The sequence below is a fragment of the Somniosus microcephalus genome, unplaced genomic scaffold (assembly GCF_052327205.1).
Source record: "Somniosus microcephalus isolate GS21.2 unplaced genomic scaffold, FLI_Smic_1.0 unresolved_chr3, whole genome shotgun sequence".
Lineage (NCBI taxonomy): Eukaryota > Metazoa > Chordata > Chondrichthyes > Squaliformes > Somniosidae > Somniosus > Somniosus microcephalus.
This window is the reverse complement of record NW_028225181.1, coordinates 23,177,043-23,202,656: the sequence shown is the minus strand read 5'-3', so window position 1 is coordinate 23,202,656 and position 25,614 is coordinate 23,177,043. Positions and strand designations below refer to the sequence as shown.

At 61.8% G+C, this 25,614-nt stretch overlaps 1 protein-coding gene across 1 annotated transcript; it reads left to right on the top strand.

The window, feature by feature from the left end:
• Nucleotides 1-155: 155 nt before the first annotated feature.
• On the top strand, nucleotides 156-23,540 carry LOC147091316 (enolase-like; the record flags this gene model as incomplete). The annotated part of the gene is made up of 4 exons (XM_085976504.1): nucleotides 156-384; nucleotides 7,346-7,543; nucleotides 15,929-16,130; nucleotides 23,351-23,540. Coding segments are annotated over 4 exons (819 nt in total), but the record flags the coding sequence as incomplete, so codon positions are not given.
• Nucleotides 23,541-25,614: the final 2,074 nt, after the last annotated feature.

Here is a 25,614-nt window from a genome sequence, read left to right as displayed (position 1 = left end):
CCCGTGCTGTACCTGCCCTGGGAGTGTTTGATGGGACAGTGTTGAGGGAGCTTTACTCTGTATCTAACCCGTGCTGTACCTGCCCTGGGAGTGTTTGATGGGACGGTTTGAAACCGCGACCGATTGACGCGGCCTCCATTTTGTTTTTCCCTCTACCCCAGGCCTTCAACGTGATCAATGGTGGGTCCCACGCTGGGAACAAGCTGGCCATGCAGGAGTTCATGATCCTGCCAGTGGGTGCAGAGAATTTCCGGGACGCCCTGCGGATCGGAGCCGAGGTCTACCACAGCCTGAAGAGCGTTATCAAGGCCAAGTACGGGCAGGATGCCACCAACGTGGGGGACGAGGGGGGATTTGCCCCCAACATCGTGGAGAATTGTGAAGGTGAGGAGGGGGCCTCCCGGCACAGGAAAGGCCCGGAGTCCGTCCCGGGCCTATGCTGAGGTAGACTGATGTTGGTGACCCACCTCCCCACTCTGACCCTGGCCCCCTACGCTGTTTCCCCCTCTGACCCCGGCCCTCTCCCTGACCCCTCCCTGACCCGGCCCCCTTCCTGTTCTCTCTCTGACCCCAGCCCTCTCCCTGACCCCAGCCCTCTCCCTGACCCTGGCCCTCTCCCTGTTCTCTCTCTGACCCCAACCCTCTCCCTGACCCTGGCCCTCTCCCTGACCCTGGCCCTCTCCCTGTTCTCTCTCTGACCCCGGCCCTCTCCCTGACCCCTCTCTGACCCCGGCCCTCTCCCTGGTCCCTCTCTGACACCGGCCCTCTCCCTGACCCCTCTCTGACCCCAGCCCTCTCCCTGTTCCCTCTCCCTGACCCTGGCCCTCTCCCTGACCCCTCTCTGACCCCGGCCCTCTCCCTGACCCCTCTCTGACCCCGGCCCTCTCCCTGGTCCCTCTCTGACCTGACCCCTCTCTGACCCCGGCCCTCTCCCTGACCCCTCTCTGACCCCGGCCCTCTCCCTGGTCCCTCTCTGACCCCGGCCCTCTCCCTGTTCCCTCTCTGACCCGGCCCTCTCCCTGGTCCCTCTCTGACCCCGGCCCTCTCCCTGTTCCCTCTCTGACCCCGGCCCTCTCCCTGGTCCCTCTCTGACCCCGGCCCTCTCCCTGTTCCCTCTCTGACCCGGCCCTCTCCCTGTTCCCTCTCTGACCCCGGCCCTCTCCCTGGTCCCTCACTGACCCGGCCCTCTCCCTGGTCCCTCTCTGACCCGACCCTCTCCCTGACCCCTCTCTGACCCGGCCCTCTCCCTGGTCCCTCTCTGACCCCGGCCCTCTCCCTGTTCCCTCTCTGACCCGGCCCTCTCCCTGTTCCCTCTCTGACCCCGGCCCTCTCCCTGGTCCCTCACTGACCCGGCCCTCTCCCTGGTCCCTCTCTGACCCGACCCTCTCCCTGACCCCTCTCTGACCCCGGCCCTCTCCCTGTTCCCTCTCTGACCCGGCCCTCTCCCTGTTCCCTCTCTGACCCCGGCCCTCTCCCTGGTCCCTCACTGACCCGGCCCTCTCCCTGGTCCCTCTCTGACCCGACCCTCTCCCTGACCCCTCTCTGACCCGGCCCTCTCCCTGGTCCCTCTCTGACCCGGCCCTCTCCCTGACCCCTCTCTGACCCCGGCCCTCTCCCTGTTCCCTCTCTGACCCGGCCCTCTCCCTGGTCCCTCTCTGACCCCGGCCCTCTCCCTGGTCCCTCTCTGACCCGACCCTCTCCCTGACCCCGCTCTGACCCCGGCCCTCTCCCTGTTCCCTCTCTGACCCGGCCCTCTCCCTGGTCCCTCTCTGACCCCGGCCCTCTCCCTGGTCCCTCTCTGACCCGACCCTCTCCCTGACCCCGCTCTGACCCCGGCCCTCTCCCTGTTCCCTCTCTGACCCGGCCCTCTCCCTGGTCCCTCTCTGACCCCGGCCCTCTCCCTGTTCCCTCTCTGACCCGGCCCTCTCCCTGTTCCCTCTCTGACCCGGCCCTCTCCCTGGTCCCTCTCTGACCCCGGCCCTCTCCCTGGTCCCTCTCTGACCCGGCCCTCTCCCTGTTCCCTCTCTGACCCCGGCCCTCTCCCTGGTCCCTCTCTGACCCGGCCCTCTCCCTGTTCCCTCTCTGACCCGGCCCTCTCCCTGTTCCCTCTCTGACCCCGGCCCTCTCCCTGTTCCCTCTCTGACCCCGGCCCTCTCCCTGTTCCCTCTCTGACCCGGCCCTCTCCCTGGTCCCTCTCTGACCCGGCCCTCTCCCTGGTCCCTCTCTGACCCCGGCCCTCTCCCTGTTCCCTCTCTGACCCGGCTCTCTCCCTGTTGCCTCTCTGACCCCGGCCCTCTCCCTGGTCCCTCACTGACCCGGCCCTCTCCCTGGTCCCTCACTGACCCGGCCCTCTCCCTGGTCCCTCTCTGACCCCGGCCCTCTCCCTGTTCCCTCTCTGACCCCGGCCCTCTCCCTGTTCCCTCTCTGACCCCGGCCCTCTCCCTGGTCCCTCTCTGACCCCGGCCCTCTCCCTGTTCCCTCTCTGACCCCGGCCCTCTCCCTGGTCCCTCTCTGACCCCGGCCCTCTCCCTGTTCCCTCTCTGACCCCGGCCCTCTCCCTGGTCCCTCTCTGACCCGGCCCTCTCTCTGACCCCGGCCCTCTCCCTGGTCCCTCTCTGACCCCGGCCCTCTCCCTGGTCCCTCTCTGACCCGGCCCTCTCTCTGACCCGGCCCTCTCCCTGGTCCCTCTCTGACCCGGCCCTCTCTCTGACCCGGCCCTCTCCCTGTTCCCTCTCTGACCCGGCCCTCTCCCTGGTCCCTCTCTGACCCGGCCCTCTCCCTGGTCCCTCTCTGACCCCGGCCCTCTCCCTGGTCCCTCTCTGACCCCGGCCCTCTCCCTGTTCCCTCTCTGACCCGGCCCTCTCCCTGTTCCCTCACTGACCCGGCCCTCTCCCTGGTCCCTCTCTGACCCGGCCCTCTCCCTGGTCCCTCTCTGACCCGGCCCTCTCCCTGGTCCCTCTCTGACCCCGGCCCTCTTCCTGTTCCCTCTCTGACCCCGGCCCTCTCCCTGGTCCCTCTCTGACCCGGCCCTCTCCCTGGTCCCTCTCTGACCCGGCCCTCTCCCTGACCCCGGCCCTCTCCCTGGTCCCTCTCTGACCCCGGCCCTCTCCCTGGTCCCTCTCTGACCCGACCCTCTCCCTGACCCCGCTCTGACCCCGGCCCTCTCCCTGGTCCCTCTCTGACCCCGGCCCTCTCCCTGTTCCCTCTCTGACCCCGGCCCTCTCCCTGGTCCCTCTCTGACCCCGGCCCTCTCCCTGTTCCCTCTCTGACCCTGGCCCTCTCCCTGGTCCCTCTCTGACCCGGCCCTCTCCCTGTTCCCTCTCTGACCCCGGCCCTCTCCCTGGTCCCTCTCTGACCCCGGCCCTCTCCCTGGTCCCTCTCTGACCCCGGCCCTCTCCCTGTTCCCTCTCTGACCCCGGCTCTCTCACTGTTCCCCCTCTGACCCTGGCCCTCTCCCTGGTCCCTCTCTGACCTGGCCCTCTCCCTGTTCCTCCTCTGACCCTGGCCCTCTCCCTGTACCCCCTCTGACCCCGGCCCTCTCCCTGGTCCCTCTCTGACCCGACCCTCTCCCTGACCCCGCTCTGACCCCGGCCCTCTCCCTGGTCCCTCTCTGACCCTGGCCCTCTCCCTGTTCCTCCTCTGACCCCACCTCTCCCTGGTCCCTCACTGACCCGGCCCTCTCCCTGGTCCCTCTCTGACCCTGGCCCTCTCCCTGGTCCCTCTCTGACCTGGCCCTCTCCCTGGTCCCTCACTGACCCGGCCCTCTCCCTGGTCCCTCTCTGACCCTGGCCCTCTCCCTGGTCCCTCTCTGACCCCGGCCCTCTCCCTGGTCCCTCTCTGACCTGGCCCTCTCCCTGGTCCCTCTCTGACCCCGGCCCTCTCCCTGGTCCCTCTCTGACCTGGCCCTCTCCCTGGTCCCTCTCTGACCTGGCCCTCTCCCTGGTCCCTCACTGACCCGGCCCTCTCCCTGGTCCCTCTCTGACCCTGGCCCTCTCCCTGGTCCCTCTCTGACCCCGGCCCTCTCCCTGGTCCCTCTCTGACCCCGGCCCTCTCCCTGTTCCTCCTCTGACCCCGGCCCTCTCCCTGTTCCTCCTCTGACCTGGCCCTCTCCCTGGTCCCTCTCTGACCCCGGCCCTCTCCCTGGTCCCTCTCTGACCTGGCCCTCTCCCTGGTCCCTCTCTGACCTGGCCCTCTCCCTGGTCCCTCTCTGACCCCGGCCCTCTCCCTGGTCCCTCTCTGACCCCGGCCCTCTCCCTGTTCCTCCTCTGACCCCGGCCCTCTCCCTGTTCCTCCTCTGACCTGGCCCTCTCCCTGGTCCCTCTCTGACCTGGCCCTCTCCCTGGTCCCTCTCTGACCCCGGCCCTCTCCCTGGTCCCTCTCTGACCCCGGCCCTCTCCCTGGTCCCTCTCTGACCCCGGCCCTCTCCCTGGTCCCTCTCTGACCCCGGCCCTCTCCCTGTTCCCTCTCTGACCCCGGCCCTCTCCCTGGTCCCTCTCTGACCCCGGCCCTCTCCCTGGTCCCTCTCTGACCCCGGCCCTCTCCCTGGTCCCTCTCTGACCCCGGCCCTCTCCCTGTTCCCTCTCTGACCTGGCCCTCTCCCTGGTCCCTCTCTGACCCCGGCCCTCTCCCTGGTCCCTCTCTGACCCCGGCCCTCTCCCTGTTCCCTCTCTGACCCCGGCCCTCTCCCTGGTCCCTCTCTGACCCCGGCCCTCTCCCTGTTCCCTCTCTGACCCCGGCCCTCTCCCTGGTCCCTCTCTGACCCCGGCCCTCTCCCTGTTCCTCCTCTGACCCCGGCCCTCTCCCTGTTGCCTCTCTGACCCGGCCCTCTCCCTGGTCCCTCTCTGACCCCGGCCCTCTCCCTGGTCCCTCTCTGACCCCGGCCCTCTCCCTGTTCCTCCTCTGACCCCGGCCCTCTCCCTGTTGCCTCTCTGACCCCGGCCCTCTCCCTGTTCCCTCTCTGACCCCGGCCCTCTCCCTGGTCCCTCTCTGACCCCGGCCCTCTCCCTGGTCCCTCTCTGACCCCGGCCCTCTCCCTGGTCCCTCTCTGACCCCGGCCCTCTCCCTGTTCCTCCTCTGACCCCGGCCCTCTCCCTGTTGCCTCTCTGACCCCGGCCCTCTCCCTGTTCCTCCTCTGACCCCGGCCCTCTCCCTGGTCCCTCTCTGACCCCGGCCCTCTCCCTGGTCCCTCTCTGACCCCGGCCCTCTCCCTGGTCCCTCTCTGACCCTGGCCCTCTCCCTGGTCCCTCTCTGACCCCGGCCCTCTCCCTGTCCCCTCTCTGACCCCGGCCCTCTCCCTGGTCCCTCTCTGACCCCGGCCCTCTCCCTGTTCCTCCTCTGACCCCGGCCCTCTCCCTGGTCCCTCTCTGACCCCGGCCCTCTCCCTGGTCCCTCTCTGACCCCGGCCCTCTCCCTGGTCCCTCTCTGACCCCGGCCCTCTCCCTGGTCCCTCTCTGACCCCGGCCCTCTCCCTGGTCCCTCTCTGACCCGGCCCTCTCCCTGGTCCCTCTCTGACCCCGGCCCTCTCCCTGGTCCCTCTCTGACCCCGGCCCTCTCCCTGTTCCCCCTCTGACCCCGGCCCTCTCCCTGGTCCCTCTCTGACCCTGGCCCTCTCCCTGGTCCCTCTCTGACCCCGGCTCTCTCCCTGGTCCCTCTCTGACCCGGCCCTCTCCCTGGTCCCTCTCTGACCCGGCCCTCTCCCTGGTCCCTCTCTGACCCCGGCCCTCTCCCTGGTCCCTCTCTGACCCCGGCCCTCTCCCTGTTCCCCCTCTGACCCCGGCCCTCTCCCTGGTCCCTCTCTGACCCTGGCCCTCTCCCTGGTCCCTCTCTGACCCCGGCTCTCTCCCTGTTCCCTCTCTGACCCCGGCCCTCTCCCTGGTCCCTCTCTGACCCTGGCCCTCTCCCTGGTCCCTCTCTGACCCGGCCCTCTCCCTGTTCCCTCTCTGACCCCGGCCCTCTCCCTGGTCCCTCTCTGACCCCGGCCCTCTCCCTGGTCCCTCTCTGACCCGGCCCTCTCCCTGGTCCCTCTCTGACCCCGGCCCTCTCCCTGTTCCCTCTCTGACCCGGCCCTCTCCCTGTTGCCTCTCTGACCCCGGCTCTCTCCCTGTTGCCTCTCTGACCCCGGCCCTCTCCCTGGTCCCTCTCTGACCCCGGCCCTCTCCCTGTTGCCTCTCTGACCCTGGCCCTCTCCCTGGTCCCTCTCTGACCCCGGCCCTCTCCCTGGTCCCTCTCTGACCCCGGCCCTCTCCCTGGTCCCTCTCTGACCCCGGCCCTCTCCCTGTTCCCCCTCTGACCCCGGCCCTCTCCCTGGTCCCTCTCTGACCCTGGCCCTCTCCCTGGTCCCTCTCTGACCTGGCCCTCTCCCTGGTCCCTCTCTGACCCCGGCCCTCTCCCTGTTGCCTCTCTGACCCCGGCCCTCTCCCTGTTGCCTCTCTGACCCCGGCCCTCTCCCTGGTCCCTCTCTGACCCCGGCCCTCTCCCTGTTGCCTCTCTGACCCCGGCCCTCTCCCTGGTCCCTCTCTGACCCCGGCCCTCTCCCTGTTCCCTCTCTGACCCCGGCCCTCTCCCTGTTGCCTCTCTGACCCCGGCTCTCTCCCTGTTGCCTCTCTGACCCCGGCCCTCTCCCTGGTCCCTCTCTGACCCCGGCCCTCTCCCTGTTGCCTCTCTGACCCGGCCCTCTCCCTGTTCCCTCTCTGACCCCAGCCCTCTCCCTGTTGCCTCTCTGACCCCGGCCCTCTCCCTGTTCCCTCTCTGACCCCGGCCCTCTCCCTGGTCCCTCTCTGACCCCGGCCCTCTCCCTGTTGCCTCTCTGACCCCGGCCCTCTCCCTGTTCCCTCTCTGACCCCGGCCCTCTCCCTGTTCCCTCTCTGACCCCGGCCCTCTCCCTGTTCCCTCTCTGACCCCGGCCCTCTCCCTGGTCCCTCTCTGACCCCGGCCCTCTCCCTGGTCCCTCTCTGACCCCGGCCCTCTCCCTGTTGCCTCTCTGACCCCGGCCCTCTCCCTGTTGCCTCTCTGACCCCGGCTCTCTCACTGACCCCTGCGCTGACCCCGACCTCTCCTGCATTGACCCAGGGCCCGTCCTCCCTCTCCTCCATGCATTGTTGGTGCTTAGTTTGGATCTTGCTGTCATTCACTGGTTCTCGCTGTCATTCCCTGTTTGGTTCTCGCTGTCATTCCCTGTTTGGTTCTCGCTGTCATTCCCTGTTTGGTTCTCGCTGTCATTCCTTGTTTGGTTCTCGCTGTCATTCCCTGTTTGGTTCTCGCTGTCATTCCCTGTTTGGTTCTCGCTGTCATTCACTGCTGCCCTCTCCCTCTCTTTCTCACTCTCTCTCCTGTCCCCCTCCTTCAGCTCTCGAACTCATCAAGAGTGCCATTGCCAAAGCAGGCTACACGGACAAGGTGGTAGTGGGAATGGACGTCGCTGCCTCAGAGTTCTACAAGGGCGGACAGTACGACCTGGACTTCAAGTCCCCGGACGACCCCAGCCGCTACATCTCGCCCGACGAGCTGGCCGACCTCTACAAGACCTTTGTCCGCGATTACCCAGGTAAGGGCAGAGGGCGAGCTGGAAACACCCAGGCTCTATCTTCGTCCTGTGCTGCAGTTAGCCTGATCTTAACCCGTGAGACTCCCCCGCACGGTGATGTGACGCAGGTCTGTACCTGCGATTCCCCCGCACGGTGATGGGACGTGGGTCTGCACCTGCGATTCCCCCGCACGGTGATGGGACGTAGGTCTGTTCCTGCGATTCCCCTGCACGGTGATGGGACGTAGGTCTGCACCTGCGATTCCCCCGCACGGTGATGGGACACGGGTCTGTACCTGCGATTCCCCCGCACGGTGATGGGACACGGGTCTGTACCTGCGATTCCCCCGCACGGTGATGGGACGCGAGTCTGTTCCTGCGATTCCCCCGCACGGTGATGGGACGTGGGTCTGTTCCTGCGATTCCCCTGCACGGTGATGGGACGTAGGTCTGTTCCTGCGATTCCCCTGCACGGTGATGGGACGTAGGTCTGTTCCTGCGATTCCCCTGCACGGTGATGGGACGTAGGTCTGCACCTGCGATTCCCCCGCACGGTGATGGGACACGGGTCTGTACCTGCGATTCCCCCGCACGGTGATGGGACGTGGGTCTGCACCTGCGATTCCCCCGCACGGTGATTGGACGCGGGTCTGATCCTGCGATTCCCCCGCACGGTGATGGGACGTGGGTCTGCACCTGCGATTCCCCCGCACGGTGATTGGACGCGGGTCTGATCCTGCGATTCCCCCGCACGGTGATGGGACGTAGGTCTGTACCTGTGATTCCCCCGCACGGTGATGGGACGTAGGTCTGCACCTGCGATTCCCCCGCACGGTGATGGGACGTAGGTCTGCACCTGCGATTCCCCCGCGCGGTGATGGGACGTAGGTCTGCACCTGCGATTCCCCCGCACGGTGATGGGACGTGGGTCTGTACCTACGACTCCCATGCACGGTGACGGGACGCGGGTCTGTTCCTGTGATTCCCCCGCACGGTGATGGGACGTAGGTCTGCACCTGCGATTCCCCCGCGCGGTGATGGGACGTAGGTCTGCACCTGCGATTCCCCCGCGCGGTGATGGGACACGGGTCTGTACCTGTGATTCCCCCGCACGGTGATGGGACGTAGGTCTGCACCTGCGATTCCCCCGCGCGGTGATGGGACGTAGGTCTGCACCTGCGATTCCCCCGCGCGGTGATGGGACACGGGTCTGTACCTGCGATTCCCCCGCACGGTGATGGGACGTGAGTCTGTACCTGCGAATCCCCCGCACGGTGATGGGACGTAGGTCTGCACCTGCGATTCCCCCGCGCGGTGATGGGACACGGGTCTGCACCTGCGATTCCCCCGCGCGGTGATGGGACGCGGGACTGTACCTGCGAATCCCCCGCACGGTGATGGGACGTGGGTCTGTACCTGCGATTCCCCCGCACGGTGATGGGACGCGAGTCTGTACCTGCGATTCCCCCGCACGGTGATGGGACGCGGGTCTGTACCTGCGATTCCCCCGCACGGTGATGGGAGGTGGGTCTGTACCTGCGATTCACCCACACGGAGATGGGACGCAGGTCAGTATCTGCGATTCCCCCGCACGGTGATGGGACGCGGGTCTGTACCTGCGATTCCCCCGCATGGTGATGGGACGTGGGTCTGTACCTGCGATTCCTCCGCACAGTGATGGGACGCGGGTCTATACCTGAGATTCCCCCGCACGGTGATGGGACACGGATCTGTACCTGCGATTCCTCCGCACAGTGATGGGACGCGGGTCTGTACCTGAGATTCCCCCGCACAGTGATGGGACGCGGGTCTGTACCTGAGATTCCTCCGCACGGTGATGGGACACGGATCTGTACCTGCGATTCCTCCGCACAGTGATGGGACGCGGGTCTGTACCTGAGATTCCCCAGCATGGTGATGGGACACGGATCTGTACCTGCGATTCACCCGCACGGTGATGGGACGCGGGTCTGTACCTGAGATTCCCCCGCACGGTGATGGGACACGGATCTGTACCTGCGATTCACCCGCACGGTGATGGGACGCGGGTCTGTACCAGCGATTCCCCCGCACGGTGATGGGACGTGGGTCTGTACCTGCGATTCACCCGCACGGTGATGGGACGCGGGTCTGTACCTGCGATTCCCCGCACGGTGATGGGACGTGGGTCTGTACCTGAGATTCCCCCGCACAGTGATGGGACGCGGGTCTGTACCTGAGATTCCCCCGCACGGTGATGGGACGCGGGTCTGTACCTGAGATTCCCCCGCACAGTGATGGGACGCGGGTCTGTACCTGAGATTCCCCCGCACGGTGATGGGACGCGGGTCTGTACCTGAGATTCCCCCGCACAGTGATGGGACGTGGGTCTGTACCTGAGATTCACCCGCACGGTGATGGGACGTGGGTCTGTACCTGAGATTCCCCCGCACAGTGATGGGACGCGGGTCTGTACCTGAGATTCCCCCGCACAGTGATGGGACGCGGGTCTGCACCTGAGATTTCCCCGCACGGTGATGGGACACGGATCTGTACCTGCGATTCACCCGCACGGTGATGGGACGCGGGTCTGTACCTGCGATTCACCCGCACGGTGATGGGACGTGGGTCTGTACCAGCGATTCCCCCGCACGGTGATGGGACGTGGGTCTGTACCTGCGATTCCTCCGCACGGTGATGGGACGTGTGTCTGTACCTGCGATTCCTCCGCACGGTGATGGGACGTGGGTCTGTAACTGCGATTCCTCCGCACGGTGATGGGACGTGGGTCTGTACCTGTGATTCACCCGCACGGTGATGGGACGTGTGTCTGTACCTGCGATTCCTCCGCACGGTGATGGGACGTGTGTCTGTACCTGCGATTCCTCCGCACGGTGATGGGACGTGTGTCTGTACCTGCGATTCCCCCGCACGGTGATGGGACGTGTGTCTGTACCTGCGATTCCTCCGCACGGTGATGGGACGCGGGTCTGTACCTGCGATTCCCCGGCACGGTGATGGGACGTGTGTCTGTACCTGCGATTCCTCCGCACGGTGATGGGACGCGGGTCTGTACCTGTGATTCCCCCGCACGGTGATGGGACGCGAGTCTGTACCTGCGAATCCCCCGCACGGTGATGGGACACGGGTCTGTACCTGTGATTCCCCCGCACGGTGATGGGACGCGAGTCTGTACCTGCGAATCCCCTGCACGGTGATGGGACGCGGGTCTGTACCTGTGATTCCCCCGCACGGTGACGGGACGCGGGTCTGTACCTGCGAATCCCCCGCACAGTGATGGGACGCGGGTCTGTACCTGCGATTCCTCCGCGCGGTGATGGGACACGGATCTGTACCTGCGATTCACCCGCACGGTGATGGGACGCGGGTCTGTACCTGCGAATCCCCCGCACGGTGATGGGACGCGGGTCTGTACCTGCGATTCCTCCGCACGGTGATGGGACACGGATCTGTACCTGCGATTCACCCGCACGGTGATGGGACGTGGGACTGTACCTGTGATTCCTCCGCACGGTGATGGGACACGGGTCTGTACCTGCGATTCCCCCGCATGGTGATGGGACGCGGGTCCGTACCTGCGATTCTCCCGCATGGTGATGGGACGCGGGTCCGTACCTGCGATTCCCCCGCACGGTGATGGGACGTAGGTCTGCACCTGCGATTCCCCCGCGCGGTGATGGGACACGGGTCTGTACCTGTGATTCCCCCGCACGGTGATGGGACGTAGGTCTGCACCTGCGATTCCCCCGCGCGGTGATGGGACGTAGGTCTGCACCTGCGATTCCCCCGCGCGGTGATGGGACACGGGTCTGTACCTGCGATTCCCCCGCACGGTGATGGGACGTGAGTCTGTACCTGCGAATCCCCCGCACGGTGATGGGACGTAGGTCTGCACCTGCGATTCCCCCGCGCGGTGATGGGACACGGGTCTGCACCTGCGATTCCCCCGCGCGGTGATGGGACGCGGGACTGTACCTGCGAATCCCCCGCACGGTGATGGGACGTGGGTCTGTACCTGCGATTCCCCCGCACGGTGATGGGACGCGAGTCTGTACCTGCGATTCCCCCGCACGGTGATGGGACGCGGGTCTGTACCTGCGATTCCCCCGCACGGTGATGGGAGGTGGGTCTGTACCTGCGATTCACCCACACGGAGATGGGACGCAGGTCAGTATCTGCGATTCCCCCGCACGGTGATGGGACGCGGGTCTGTACCTGCGATTCCCCCGCATGGTGATGGGACGTGGGTCTGTACCTGCAATTCCTCCGCACAGTGATGGGACGCGGGTCTATACCTGAGATTCCCCCGCACGGTGATGGGACACGGATCTGTACCTGCGATTCCTCCGCACAGTGATGGGACGCGGGTCTGTACCTGAGATTCCTCCGCACGGTGATGGGACACGGATCTGTACCTGCGATTCCTCCGCACAGTGATGGGACGCGGGTCTGTACCTGAGATTCCCCAGCATGGTGATGGGACACGGATCTGTACCTGCGATTCACCCGCACGGTGATGGGACGCGGGTCTGTACCAGCGATTCCCCCGCACGGTGATGGGACGTGGGTCTGTACCTGCGATTCACCCACACGGTGATGGGACGCGGGCTGTACCTGCGATTCCCCGCACGGTGATGGGACGTGGGTCTGTACCTGAGATTCCCCCGCACAGTGATGGGACGCGGGTCTGTACCTGAGATTCCCCCGCACGGTGATGGGACGCGGGTCTGTACCTGAGATTCCCCCGCACAGTGATGGGACGTGGGTCTGTACCTGAGATTCACCCGCACGGTGATGGGACGTGGGTCTGTACCTGAGATTCCCCCGCACAGTGATGGGACGCGGGTCTGTACCTGAGATTCCCCCGCACGGTGATGGGACGCGGGTCTGTACCTGAGATTCCCCCGCACAGTGATGGGACGCGGGTCTGTACCTGAGATTTCCCCGCACGGTGATGGGACACGGATCTGTACCTGCGATTCACCCGCACGGTGATGGGACGTGGGTCTGTACCTGCGAATCCCCCGCACGTTGATGGGACGTGGGTCTGTACCTGCGATTCACCCGCACGGTGATGGGACGTGGGTCTGTACCTGCGATTCACCCGCACGGTGATGGGACGTGGGTCTGTACCTGCGAATCCCCCGCACGGTGATGGGACGCGGGTCTGTACCTGCGATTCACCCGCACGGTGATGGGACGTGGGTCTGTACCAGCGATTCCCCCGCACGGTGATGGGACGTGGGTCTGTACCTGCGATTCCTCCGCACGGTGATGGGACGTGTGTCTGTACCTGCGATTCCTCCGCACGGTGATGGGACGTGGGTCTGTAACTGCGATTCCTCCGCACGGTGATGGGACGTGGGTCTGTACCTGTGATTCACCCGCACGGTGATGGGACGTGTGTCTGTACCTGCGATTCCTCCGCACGGTGATGGGACGTGTGTCTGTACCTGCGATTCCTCCGCACGGTGATGGGACGTGTGTCTGTACCTGCGATTCCCCCGCACGGTGATGGGACGTGTGTCTGTACCTGCGATTCCTCCGCACGGTGATGGGACGCGGGTCTGTACCTGCGATTCCCCCGCACGGTGATGGGACGTGTGTCTGTACCTGCGATTCCTCCGCACGGTGATGGGACGCGGGTCTGTACCTGTGATTCCCCCGCACGGTGATGGGACGCGAGTCTGTACCTGCGAATCCCCCGCACGGTGATGGGACACGGGTCTGTACCTGTGATTCCCCCGCACGGTGATGGGACGCGAGTCTGTACCTGCGAATCCCCTGCACGGTGATGGGACGCGGGTCTGTACCTGTGATTCCCCCGCACGGTGACGGGACGCGGGTCTGTACCTGCGAATCCCCCGCACAGTGATGGGACGCGGGTCTGTACCTGCGATTCCTCCGCACGGTGATGGGACACGGATCTGTACCTGCGATTCACCCGCACGGTGATGGGACGCGGGTCTGTACCTGCGAATCCCCCGCACGGTGATGGGACGCGGGTCTGTACCTGTGATTCCTCCGCACGGTGATGGGACGCGGGTCTGTACCTGCGATTCACCCGCACGGTGATGGGACGCGGGTCTGTACCTGCGAATCCCCCGCACGGTGATGGGACGCGGGTCTGTACCTGTGATTCCTCCGCACGGTGATGGGACGCGGGTCCGTACCTGCGATTCTCCCGCATGGTGATGGGACGCGGGTCCGTACCTGCGATTCTCCCGCATGGTGATGGGACGCGGGTCCGTACCTGCGATTCCCCCGCACGGTGATGGGACGCGGGTCTGTACCTGCGATTCCCCCGCATGGTGATGGGACGCGGGTCCGTACCTGCGATTCCCCCGCATGGTGATGGGACGCGGGTCTGTACCTGCGATTCACCCGCACGGTGATGGGACACGGGTCTGTACCTGCGATTCCCCCGCATGGTGATGGGACACGGGTCTGTACCTGTGATTCCTCCGCACGGTGATGGGACGCGGGTCTGTACCTGCGATTCCCCCGCACGGTGATGGGACGCGGGTCTGTACCTGCGATTCTCCCGCACGGTGATGGGACGCGGGTCTGTACCTGCGATTCCCCCGCACGGTGATGGGACGCGGGTCCGTACCTGCGATTCCCCCGCACGGCGATGGGACGCGGGTCCGTACCTGCGATTCCCCCGCACGGTGATGGGACGCGGGTCCGTACCTGCGATTCCCCCGCACGGTGATGGGACGTGGGACTGTACCTGCGATTCCCCCGCACGGCGATGGGTCGCGGGTCTGTACCTGCGATTCCCCCGCATGGTGATGGGACGTGGGACTGTACCTGCGATTCCCCCGCACGGCGATGGGTCGCGGGACTGTACCTGCGATTCCCCCGCACGGTGATGGTACGTGGATGTGTCCCTGCGATTCCCCCGCACGGTGATGGGACGCGGGTCTGTACCTGCGATTCCCCCGCACGGTGATGGGACGCGGGTCCGTACCTGCGATTCCCCCGCACGGTGATGGGACGCGGGTCCGTACCTGCGATTCCCCCGCACGGTGATGGGACGCGGGTCCGTACCTGCGATTCCCCCGCACGGTGATGGGACGTGGGACTGTACCTGCGATTCCCCCGCACGGCGATGGGTCGCGGGTCTGTACCTGCGATTCCCCCGCATGGTGATGGGACGTGGGACTGTACCTGCGATTCCCCCGCACGGTGATGGTACGTGGATGTGTCCCTGCGATTCCCCCGCGCGGTGATGGGACGCGGGTCCGTACCTGCGATTCCCCCGCACGGTGATGGGACGCGGGTCCGTACCTGCGATTCCCCCGCACGGTGATGGGACGTGGGACTGTACCTGCGATTCCCCCGCACGGCGATGGGTCGCGGGTCTGTACCTGCGATTCCCCCGCATGGTGATGGGACGTGGGACTGTACCTGCGATTCCCCCGCACGGTGATGGTACGTGGATGTGTCCCTGCGATTCCCCCGCACGGTGATGGGACGCGGGTCTGTACCTGTGATTCCCCCGCACGGTGATGGGACGCGGGTCTGTACCTGCGATTCCCCCGCACGGTGATGGGACGCGGGTCTGTACCTGCGATTCCCCCGCACGGTGATGGGACGCGGGTCTGTACCTGCGATTCCCCCGCATGGTGATGGGACGTGGGTCTGTACCTGCGATTCCCCCGCACGGTGATGGGACGTGGGTCTGTACCTGCGATTCCCCCGCACGGTGAAGGGACGCGGGTCTGTTCCTGCGATTCCCCCGCACGGTGATGGGACGTGGGACTGTACCTGCGATTCCCCCGCACGGTGATGGGACGTGGGTCTGTACCTGCGATTCCCCCGCACGGTGATGGGACGTGGGACTGTACCTGCGATTCCCCCGCACGGTGATGGGACGTGGGTCTGTACCTGCGATTCCCCCGCACGGTGAAGGGACGCGGGTCTGTTCCTGCGATTCCCCCGCACGGTGATGGGACGCCTGTCTGTACCTGCGATTCACCGCACGGTGATGGGACGCGGGTCTGTACCTGCGATTCTCCCGCATGGTGAAGGGACGCGGGTCTGTTCCTGCGATTCCCCCGCACGGTGATGGGACGTGGGTCTGTACCTGCGATTTCCCCGCACGGTGATGGTACGCGGGTCTGTGCCTGCGATTCCACCGCACGGTGAAGGGACACGGGTCTGTGCCTGCGATTCCCCCGCACGGTGATGTGACGCGGGTCTGTACCTGCGATTTCCCCGCACGGTGATGGAACGCAGGTCTGTTCCTGCGATTCCCCCGCACGGTGATGGGACGCGGGTCTGTTCCTGCGATTCCCCCGCACGGTGATGGGACGTGGGTCTGTTCCTGCGATTCCCCTGCACGGTGACGGGACGCAGATTGATCACTCTCTCTCTCTCTCACTCTCTCTCTCTCTGCAGTGGTATCGATCGAGGACCCCTTCGATCAGGACGATTGGGCGGCCTGGTCAAAGTTCACGGCCAACGTAGGGATCCAGGTCGTGGGCGACGACCTCACCGTCACCAACCCGAAGCGCATTGAGCGCGCGGTGGAGGATGCAGCCTGTAACTGCCTGCTGCTCAAAGTCAACCAGATTGGATCCGTCACTGAATCCATCCAGGCGTGAGTGACCGAGGGGGCGGGGCCTGCGCGGACCGAGGGGCGGGGCCTGGGCAGAAGGGAAGGGGTCTGCTTCGGTGGGATGCATGGGGAATGAGGTTATATAGCAGAGCTCCCTCTACATTACCCTGACAGTGTACCCCCACTTTATACCCAGTGTCAGCATCGAGCGCTCCCGGGGCAGGTACAATACAGAGCTCCCTCTACATTACCCTGACAGTGTACCCCCACTTTATACCCAGTGTCAGCATCGAGCACTCCCGGGGCAGGTACAATACAGAGCTCCCTCTACATTACCCTGACAGTGTACTCCCACTTTATACCCAGTGTCAGCATCGAGCGCTCCCGGGGCAGGTACATTACAGAGCTCCCTCTACATTACCCTGACAGTGTCCCCCCACTTTATACCCAGTGTCAGCATCGAGCGCTCCCGGGGCAGGTACAGTACAGAGCTTCCTATTCATTACCCTGACAGTGTACCCCCACTTTCTACCCAGTGTCAGCATCGAGCACTCCCGGGGCAGGTACAATACAGAGCTTCCTATTCATTACCCCGACAGTGTAACCCCACTTTATGCCCAGTGTCAGCATCGAGCACTCCCGGGGCAGGTACAGTACAGAGCTTCCTATTCATTACCCTGACAGTGTACCCCCACTTTCTACCCAGTGTCAGCATCGAGCACTCCCGGGGCAGGTACAATACAGAGCTTCCTATTCATTACCCCGACAGTGTAACCCCACTTTATACCCAGTGTCAGCATCGAGCACTCCCGGGGCAGGTACAATACAGAGCTCCCTCTACATTACCCCGACAGTGTACCCCCACTTTATACCCAGTGTCAGCATCGAGCACTCCCGTGGCATGTACAATACAGAGCTCCCTCTACATTACCCTGACAGTGTACCCCCACTTTATACCCAGTGTCAGCATCGAGCACTCCCGGGGCAGGTACAATACAGAGCTCCCTCTACATTACCCTGACAGTGTACCCCCACTTTATACCCAGTGTCAGCATCGAGCACTCCCGGGGCAGGTACAATACAGAGCTCCCTCTACATTACCCTGACAGTGTCCCCCCACTTTATACCCAGTGTCAGCATCGAGCACTCCCGGGGCAGGTACAATACAGAGCTCTCTCTACATTACCCTGACAGTGTACCCCCACTTTATACCCAGTGTCAGCATCGAGCACTCCCAGGGCAGGTACAACACAGAGCTCCCTCTACATTACCCTGACAGTGTACCCCCACTTTATACCCAGTGTCGGCATCGAGCACTCCCGGGGCAGGTACAATACAGAGCTCCCTCTACATTACCCTGACAGTGTACCCCCACTTTATGCCCAGTGTCAGCATCGAGCACTCCCAGGGCAGGTACAACACAGAGCTCCCTCTACATTACCCTGACAGTGTACCCCCACTTTATACCCAGTGTCAGCATCGAGCACTCCCGGGGCAGGTACAATACAGAGCTCTCTCTACATTACCCCGACAGTTTACCCCCACTTTATACCCAGTGTCAGCATCGAGCACTCCCAGGGCAGGTACATTACAGAGCTCCCTCTACATTACCCTGACAGTGTACCCCCACTTTATACCCAGTGTCAGCATCGAGCGCTCCCGGGGCAGGTACATTACAGAGCTCCCTCTACATTACCCTGACACTGTACTCCCACTTTATACCCAGTGTCAGCATCGAGCGCTCCCGGGGCAGGTACAATACAGAGCTCCCTCTACATTACCCTGACAGTGTACCCCCACTTTATACCCAGTGTCAGCATCGAGCACTCCCGGGGCAGGTACAATGCAGAGCTCCCTCTACATTACCCTGACACTGTACTCCCACTTTATACCCAGTGACAGCATCGAGCACTCCCGGGGCAGGTACAATACAGAGCTCCCTCTACATTACCCTGACAGTGTCCCCCCACTTTATACCCAGTGTCAGCATCGAGCGCTCCCGGGCAGGTACAATACAGAGCTCCCTCTACATTACCCTGACAGTGTACGCCCACTTTATACCCAGTGTCAGCATCGAGTGCTCCCGGGGCAGGTACAATACAGAGCTCCCTCTACATTACCCTGACAGTGTCCCCCCACTTTATACCCAGTGTCAGCATCGAGCGCTCCCGGGGCAGGTACAATACAGAGCTCCCTCTACATTACCCTGACAGTGTACCCCCACTTTATACCCAGTGTCAGCATCGAGCACGCCCGGGGCAGGTACAATACAGAGCTCCCTCTACATTACCCTGACAGTGTACGCCCACTTTATACCCAGTGTCAGCATCGAGCGCTCCCAGGGCAGGTACAATACAGAGCTCCCTCTGCATTACCCTGACAGTGTATCCCCACTTTATACCCAGTGTCAGCATCGAGCACTCCCGGGGCAGGTACAATACAGAGCTCCCTCTACATTACTCTGACAGTGTACCCCCACTTTATACCCAGTGTCAGCATCGAGCGCTCCCAGGGCAGGTACAATACAGAGCTCCCTCTACATTACCCTGACAGTGTCCCCCCACTTTATACCCAGTGTCAGCATCGAGCACTCCCAGGGCAGGTACAATACAGAGCTCCCTCTACATTACCCTGACAGTGTATCCTCACTTTATACCCAGTGTCAGCATCGAGTGCTCCCAGGGCAGGTACAATACAGAGCTCCCTCTACATTACCCTGACAGTGTACCCCCACTTTATACCCAGTGTCAGCATCGAGCACTCCCAGGGCTGGTACAATACAGAGCTCCCTCTACATTACCCTGACAGTGTACCCCCACTTTATACCCAGTGTCAGCATCGAGCACTCCCAGGGCAAGGACAATACAGAGCTCCCTCGACATTACCCTGACAGTGTACCCCCACTTTATACCCAGTGTCAGCATCGAGCACTCCCAGGGCAGGTACAATACCGAGCTCCCTCTACATTACCCTGACAGTGTACCCCCACTTTATACCCAGTGTCAGCATCGAGCACTCCCAGGGCAGGTACAATACAGAGCTCCCTATACATTACCCTGACAGTGTACCCCCACTTTATACCCTTATACCCAGTGTCAGCATCGAGCACTCCCGGGGCAGGTACAATACAGAGCTCCCTCTACATTACCCTAACAGTCCACCCCCACTTTATACCCAGTGTCAGCATCGAGCACGCCGGGGGCAGGTACAATACAGAGCTCCCTCTACATTACCCTGACAGTGTCCCCCCACTTAATACCCAGTGTCAGCATCGAGCACTCCCGGGGCAGGTACAATACAGAGCTCCCTCTACATTACCCCAACAGTGTACCCCCACTTTATACCCAGTGTCAGCATCAAGCGCTCCAGGGCAGGTAAATTACAGAGCTCCCTCTACATTACCCTGACAGTGTACCCCCACTTTATACCCAGTGTCAGCATCGAGCACTCCAGGGCAGGTACAATACAGAGCTCCCTCTACATTACCCTGACAGTGTACCTCCACTTTATACCCAGTGTCAGCATCGAGCACTCCCGGGGCAGGTACAATACAGAGCTCCCTCGACATTACCCTGACAGTGTATCCTCACTTTATACCCAGTGTCAGCATCGAGCACTCCCGGGGCAGGTACAATACAGAGCTCCCTCGACATGACCCTGACAGTGTATCCTCACTTTATACCCAGTGTCAGCATCGAGCACTCCCGGGGCAGGTACAATACAGAGCTCCCTCTACATTACCCTGACAGTGTACCCCCACTTTATACCCAGTGTCAGCATCGAGTGCTCCTGGGGCAGGTACAATACAGAGCTCCCTCTACATTACCCCGACAGTGTACCCCTACTTTATACCCAGTGTCAGCATCGAGCACTCCCGGGGCAGGTACAATACAGAGCTCCCTCTAAATTACCCTGACAGTGTACCCCAACTTTATACCCAGTGTCAGCATCGAGCACTCCCGGGGCAGGTACAATACAGAGCTCCCTCTACATTACCCCGACAGTGTACCCCCACTTTATACCCAGTGTCAGCATCGAGCACTCCCGGGGCAGGTACAATACAGAGCTCCCTCTACATTACCCTGACAGTGTACCCCCACTTTATACCCAGTGTCAGCATCGAGCACTCCCGGGACAGGTACAATACAGAGCTCCCTCTATATTACCCTAATGCTGTACCCCCACTTTATACCCAGTGTCAGCATCGAGCACTCCCAGGGCAGGTACAATACAAAGCTCCCTCTACATTACCCTGACAGTGTACCCCCACTTTATACCCAGTGTCAGCATCGAGCACTCCCGGGGCAGGTACAATACAGAGCTCCCTCTACATTACCCTGACAGTGTACCCCCACTTTATACCCAGTGTCAGCATCGAGCGCTCCAGGGGCAGGTACAAAACAGAGCTCCCTCTACATTACATTGACTGTGTATCGCCACTTTATTCCCAGTGTCAGCATCGAGCACTCCCAGGGCAGGTACAATACAGAGCTCCCTCTACATTACCCTGACAGTGTACCCCACTTTGTACCCAGTGTCAGCATCGAGCACTCCCGGGGCAGGTACAATACAGTGCTCCCTCTACATTACCCTGACAGTGTACCCCCACTTTATACCCCGTGTCAGCATCGAGCACTCCCGGGGCAGGTACAATACAGAGCTCCCTCTACATTACCCTGATAGTGTACCCCCACTTTATACCCAGTGTCAGCATCGAGCACTCCCGGGGCAGGTACAATACAGAGCTCCCTCTACATTACCCTGACAGTGTACCCCCACTTTATACCCCGTGTCAGCATCGAGCACTCCCGGGGCAGGTACAATACAGAGCTCCCTCTACATTACCCTGACAGTGTACCCCCACTTTATACCCAGTGTCAGCATCGAGCACTCCCGGGGCAGGTACAATACAGAGCTCCCTCTACATTACCCTGACAGTGTACCCCCACTTTATACCCAGTGTCAGCATCGAGCACTCCCGGGGCAGGTACAATACAGAGCTCTCTCTACATTACCCTCACAGTGTACCCCCACTTTATACCCAGTGTCAGCATCGAGCACTCCCGGGGCAGGTACAATACAGAGCTCCCTCTTCATTACCCTGACAGTGTACCCCCACTTTATACCCAGTGTCAGCATCGAGCACTCCCGGGGCAGGTACAATACAGAGCTCCCTCTACATTACCCTGACAGTGTACCCCCACTTTATACCCAGTGTCAGCATCGAGCACTCCCGGGGCAGGTACAATACAGAGCTCCCTCTACATTACCCTGACAGTGTACCCCCACTTTATACCCAGTGTCAGCATCGAGCACTCCCGGGGCAGGTACAATACAGAGCTACCTCTACATTACCCTGACAGTGTACCCCCACTTTATACCCAGTGTCAGCATCGAGCACTCCCGGGGCAGGTACAATACAGAGCTCCCTCTACATTACCCTGACAGTGTACCCCCACTTTATACCCAGTGTCAGCATCGAGCACTCCCGGGGCAGGTACAATACAGAGCTCCCTCTACATTACCCTGACAGTGTACCCCCACTTTATACCCAGTGTCAGCATCGAGCACTCCCAGGGCAGGTACTATACAGAGCTCCCTCTACATTACCCTGACAGTGTACCCCCACTTTATACCCAGTGTCAGCATCGAGTGCTCCCGGGGCAGGTACTATACAGAGCTCCCTCTACATTACCCTGACAGTGTACCCCCACTTTATACCCAGTGTCAGCATCGAGCACTCCCAGGGCAGGTACTATACAGAGCTCCCTCTACATTCCCCTGACAGTGTACCCCCACTTTATACCCAGTGTCAGCATCGAGCACTCCCAGGGCAGGTACTATACAGAGTTCCCTCTACATTACCCTGACAGTGTACCCCCACTTTATACCCAGTGTCAGCATCGAGCACTCCCGGGGCAAGGACAATACAGAGCTCCCTCGACATTACCCTGACAGTGTACCACCACTTTATACCCAGTGTCAGCATCGAGCACTCCCGGGGCAGGTACAATACAGAGCTCCCTCTACATTACCCTGACCGTGTACCCCCACTTTATACCCAGTGTCAGCATCGAGCACTCCAGGGGCAGGTACAATACAGAGCTCCCTCTACATTACCCTGACAGTGTACCCCCACTTTATACCCAGTGGCAGCATCGAGCACGCCGGGGGCAGGTACAATACAGAGCACCCTCTACATTACCCTGACAGTGTCCCCCCACTTTATACCCAGTGTCAGCATCGAGCGCTCCAGGGGCAGGTACAATACAGAGCTCCCTCTACATTACCCTGACAGTGTACCCCCACTTTATACCCAGTGTCAGCATCGAGCGCTCCAGGGGCAGGTACAATACAGAGCTCCCTCTACATTACCCTGACAGTGTACCCCCACTTTATACCCAGTGTCAGCATCGAGTGCTCCCAGGGCAGGTACAATACAGAGCTCCCTCTACATTACCCTGACAGTGTACCCCCACTTTATACCCAGAGTCAGCATCGAGCACTCCCGGGGCAGGTACAATACAGAGCTCCCTCTACATTACCCTGACAGTGTACCCCCACTTTATACCCAGTGTCAGCATCGAGCACTCCCGGGGCAGGTACAATACAGAGCTCCCTCTACATTACCCTGACAGTGTACCCCCACTTTATACCCAGTGTCAGCATCGAGCACTCCCGGGGCAGGTACAATACAGAGCTCCCTCTACATTACCCTGACAGTGTACCCCCACTTTATACCCAGTGTCAGCATCGAGCACTCCCGGGGCAGGTACAATACAGAGCTCCCTCTACATTACCCCGACAGTGTACCCCCACTTTATACCCAGTGTCAGCATCGAGCACTCCCGGGGCAGGTACAATACAGAGCTCCCTCTACATTACCCTGACAGTGTACCCCCACTTTATACCCAGTGTCAGCATCGAGCACTCCCGGGGCAGGTACAATACAGAGCTCCCTCTACATTACCCTGACAGTGTACCCCCACTTTATACCCAGTGTCAGCATCGAGCACTCCCGGGGCAGGTACAATACAGAGCTCCCTCGACATTACCCCGACAGTGTACCCCCACTTTATACCCAGTGTCAGCATCGAGCACTCCCAGGGCAGGTACAATACAGAGCTCCCTCTACATTACCCTGACAGTGTACCCCCACTTTATACCCAGTGTCAGCACCGAGCACTCCCGGGGCAGGTACAATAAAAAACTCCGTCTCTCCCTCGAGCTGTTTTATGGTGGTTTTCCCTTCTCTCCGGCAGCTGTAAGTTGGCGCAGACGAATGGATGGGGAGTGATGGTGAGTCACCGATCCGGCGAGACCGAGGATACCTTCATCGCTGACCTCGTGGTGGGACTGTGCACGGGACAGGTACGATGCACGCAGCCGGGGCGAGTGGGGTGGGCGGGAATCGCCCAACTGCTGTGGAGCAGGATAAGGCCCCGGTACTGACACCACTGAGTGAGAGAGAGGGGTTAGAGAGACCTCCCCAGATGCAGGAGTGTGAGAGAGGGGTTAGAGGGACCTCCCCAGATACAGGAGTGTGAGAGAGGGGTTAGAGGGACCTCCCCAGATACAGGAGTGTGAGAGAGGGGTTAGAGGGACCTCCCCAGATACAGGAGTGTGAGAGAGGGGTTAGAGGGACCTCCCCAGATACAGGAGTGTGAGAGAGGGGGTTAGAGAGACCTCACCAGTTGCAGGAGTGTGAGAGAGGGGGTTAGAGAGACCTCCCCAGATACAGGAGTGTGAGAGAGGGGGTTAGAGAGACCTCCCCAGATACAGGAGTGTGAGAGAGAGGGGTTAGAGAGACCTCCCCAGATACAGGAGTGTGTGAGAGAGGGGTTAGAGGGACCTCCCCAGATACAGGAGTGTGAGAGAGGGGTTAGAGGGACCTCCCCAGATACAGGAGTGTGAGAGAGAGGTTAGAGGGACCTCCCCAGATACAAGGGTGTGAGAGAGGGGTTAGAGAGACCTCCCCAGATGCAGGAGTGTGAGAGAGGGTGTTAGAGAGACCTCCCCAGATACAGGAGTGTTAGAGAGAGGTTAGAGGGACCTCCCCAGATACAGGAGTGTGAGAGAGAGGTTAGAGGGACCTCCCCAGATACAAGGAGTGTGAGAGAGAGGTTAGAGGGACCTCCCCAGATACAAGGGTGTGAGAGAGGGGTTAGAGAGACCTCCCCAGATACAGGAGTGTGAGAGAGAGGTTAGAGGGACCTCCCCAGATACAAGGGTGTGAGAGAGGGGTTAGAGAGACCTCCCCAGATACAGGAGTGTGAGAGAGGGGTTAGAGGGACCTCCCCAGATACAGGAGTGTGAGAGAGAGGTTAGAGAGACCTCCCCAGATACAAGGGTGTGAGAGAGGGGTTAGAGGGACCTCCCCAGATACAGGAGTGTGAGAGAGAGGTTAGAGGGACCTCCCCAGATACAGGAGTGTGAGAGAGAGGTTAGAGAGACCTCCCCAGATACAAGGGTGTGAGAGAGGGGTGAGAGGGACCCCCCCAGATACAGGAGTGTGAGAGAGGGGTTAGAGAGACCTCCCCAGATACAGGAGTGTGAGAGAGGGGTTAGAGGGACCTCCCCAGATACAGGAGTGTGAGAGAGAGGTTAGAGGGACCTCCCCAGATACAAGGGTGTGAGAGAGGGGTTAGAGAGACCTCCCCAGATGCAGGAGTGTGAGAGAGGGTGTTAGAGAGACCTCCCCAGATACAGGAGTGTTAGAGAGAGGTTAGAGGGACCTCCCCAGATACAGGAGTGTGAGAGAGAGGTTAGAGGGACCTCCCCAGATACAAGGAGTGTGAGAGAGAGGTTAGAGGGACCTCCCCAGATACAAGGGTGTGAGAGAGGGGTTAGAGGGACCTCCCCAGATACAGGAGTGTGAGAGAGGGGGTTAGAGAGACCTCCCCAGATACAGGAGTGTGAGAGAGAGGTTAGAGGGACCTCCCCAGATACAAGGGTGTGAGAGAGGGGTTAGAGAGACCTCCCCAGATACAGGAGTGTGAGAGAGGGGTTAGAGGGACCTCCCCAGATACAGGAGTGTGAGAGAGAGGTTAGAGAGACCTCCCCAGATACAAGGGTGTGAGAGAGGGGTTAGAGGGACCTCCCCAGATACAGGAGTGTGAGAGAGAGGTTAGAGGGACCTCCCCAGATACAGGAGTGTGAGAGAGAGGTTAGAGAGACCTCCCCAGATACAAGGGTGTGAGAGAGGGGTTAGAGGGACCCCCCAGATACAGGAGTGTGAGAGAGGGGTTAGAGAGACCTCCCCAGATGCAGGAGTGTGAGAGAGGGGTTAGAGGGACCTCCCCAGATGCAGGAGTGTGAGAGAGGGGTTAGAGGGACCTCCCCAGATACAGGAGTGTGAAAGAGGGGTTAGAGGGACCTCCCCAGATACAGGAGTGTGAGAGAGGGGTTAGAGGGACCTCCCCAGATACAGGAGTGTGAGAGAGGGGTTAGAGGGACCTCCCCAGATACAGGAGTGTTAGAGAGACCTCCCCAGATGCAGGAGTGTGAGAGAGGGGTTAGAGGGACC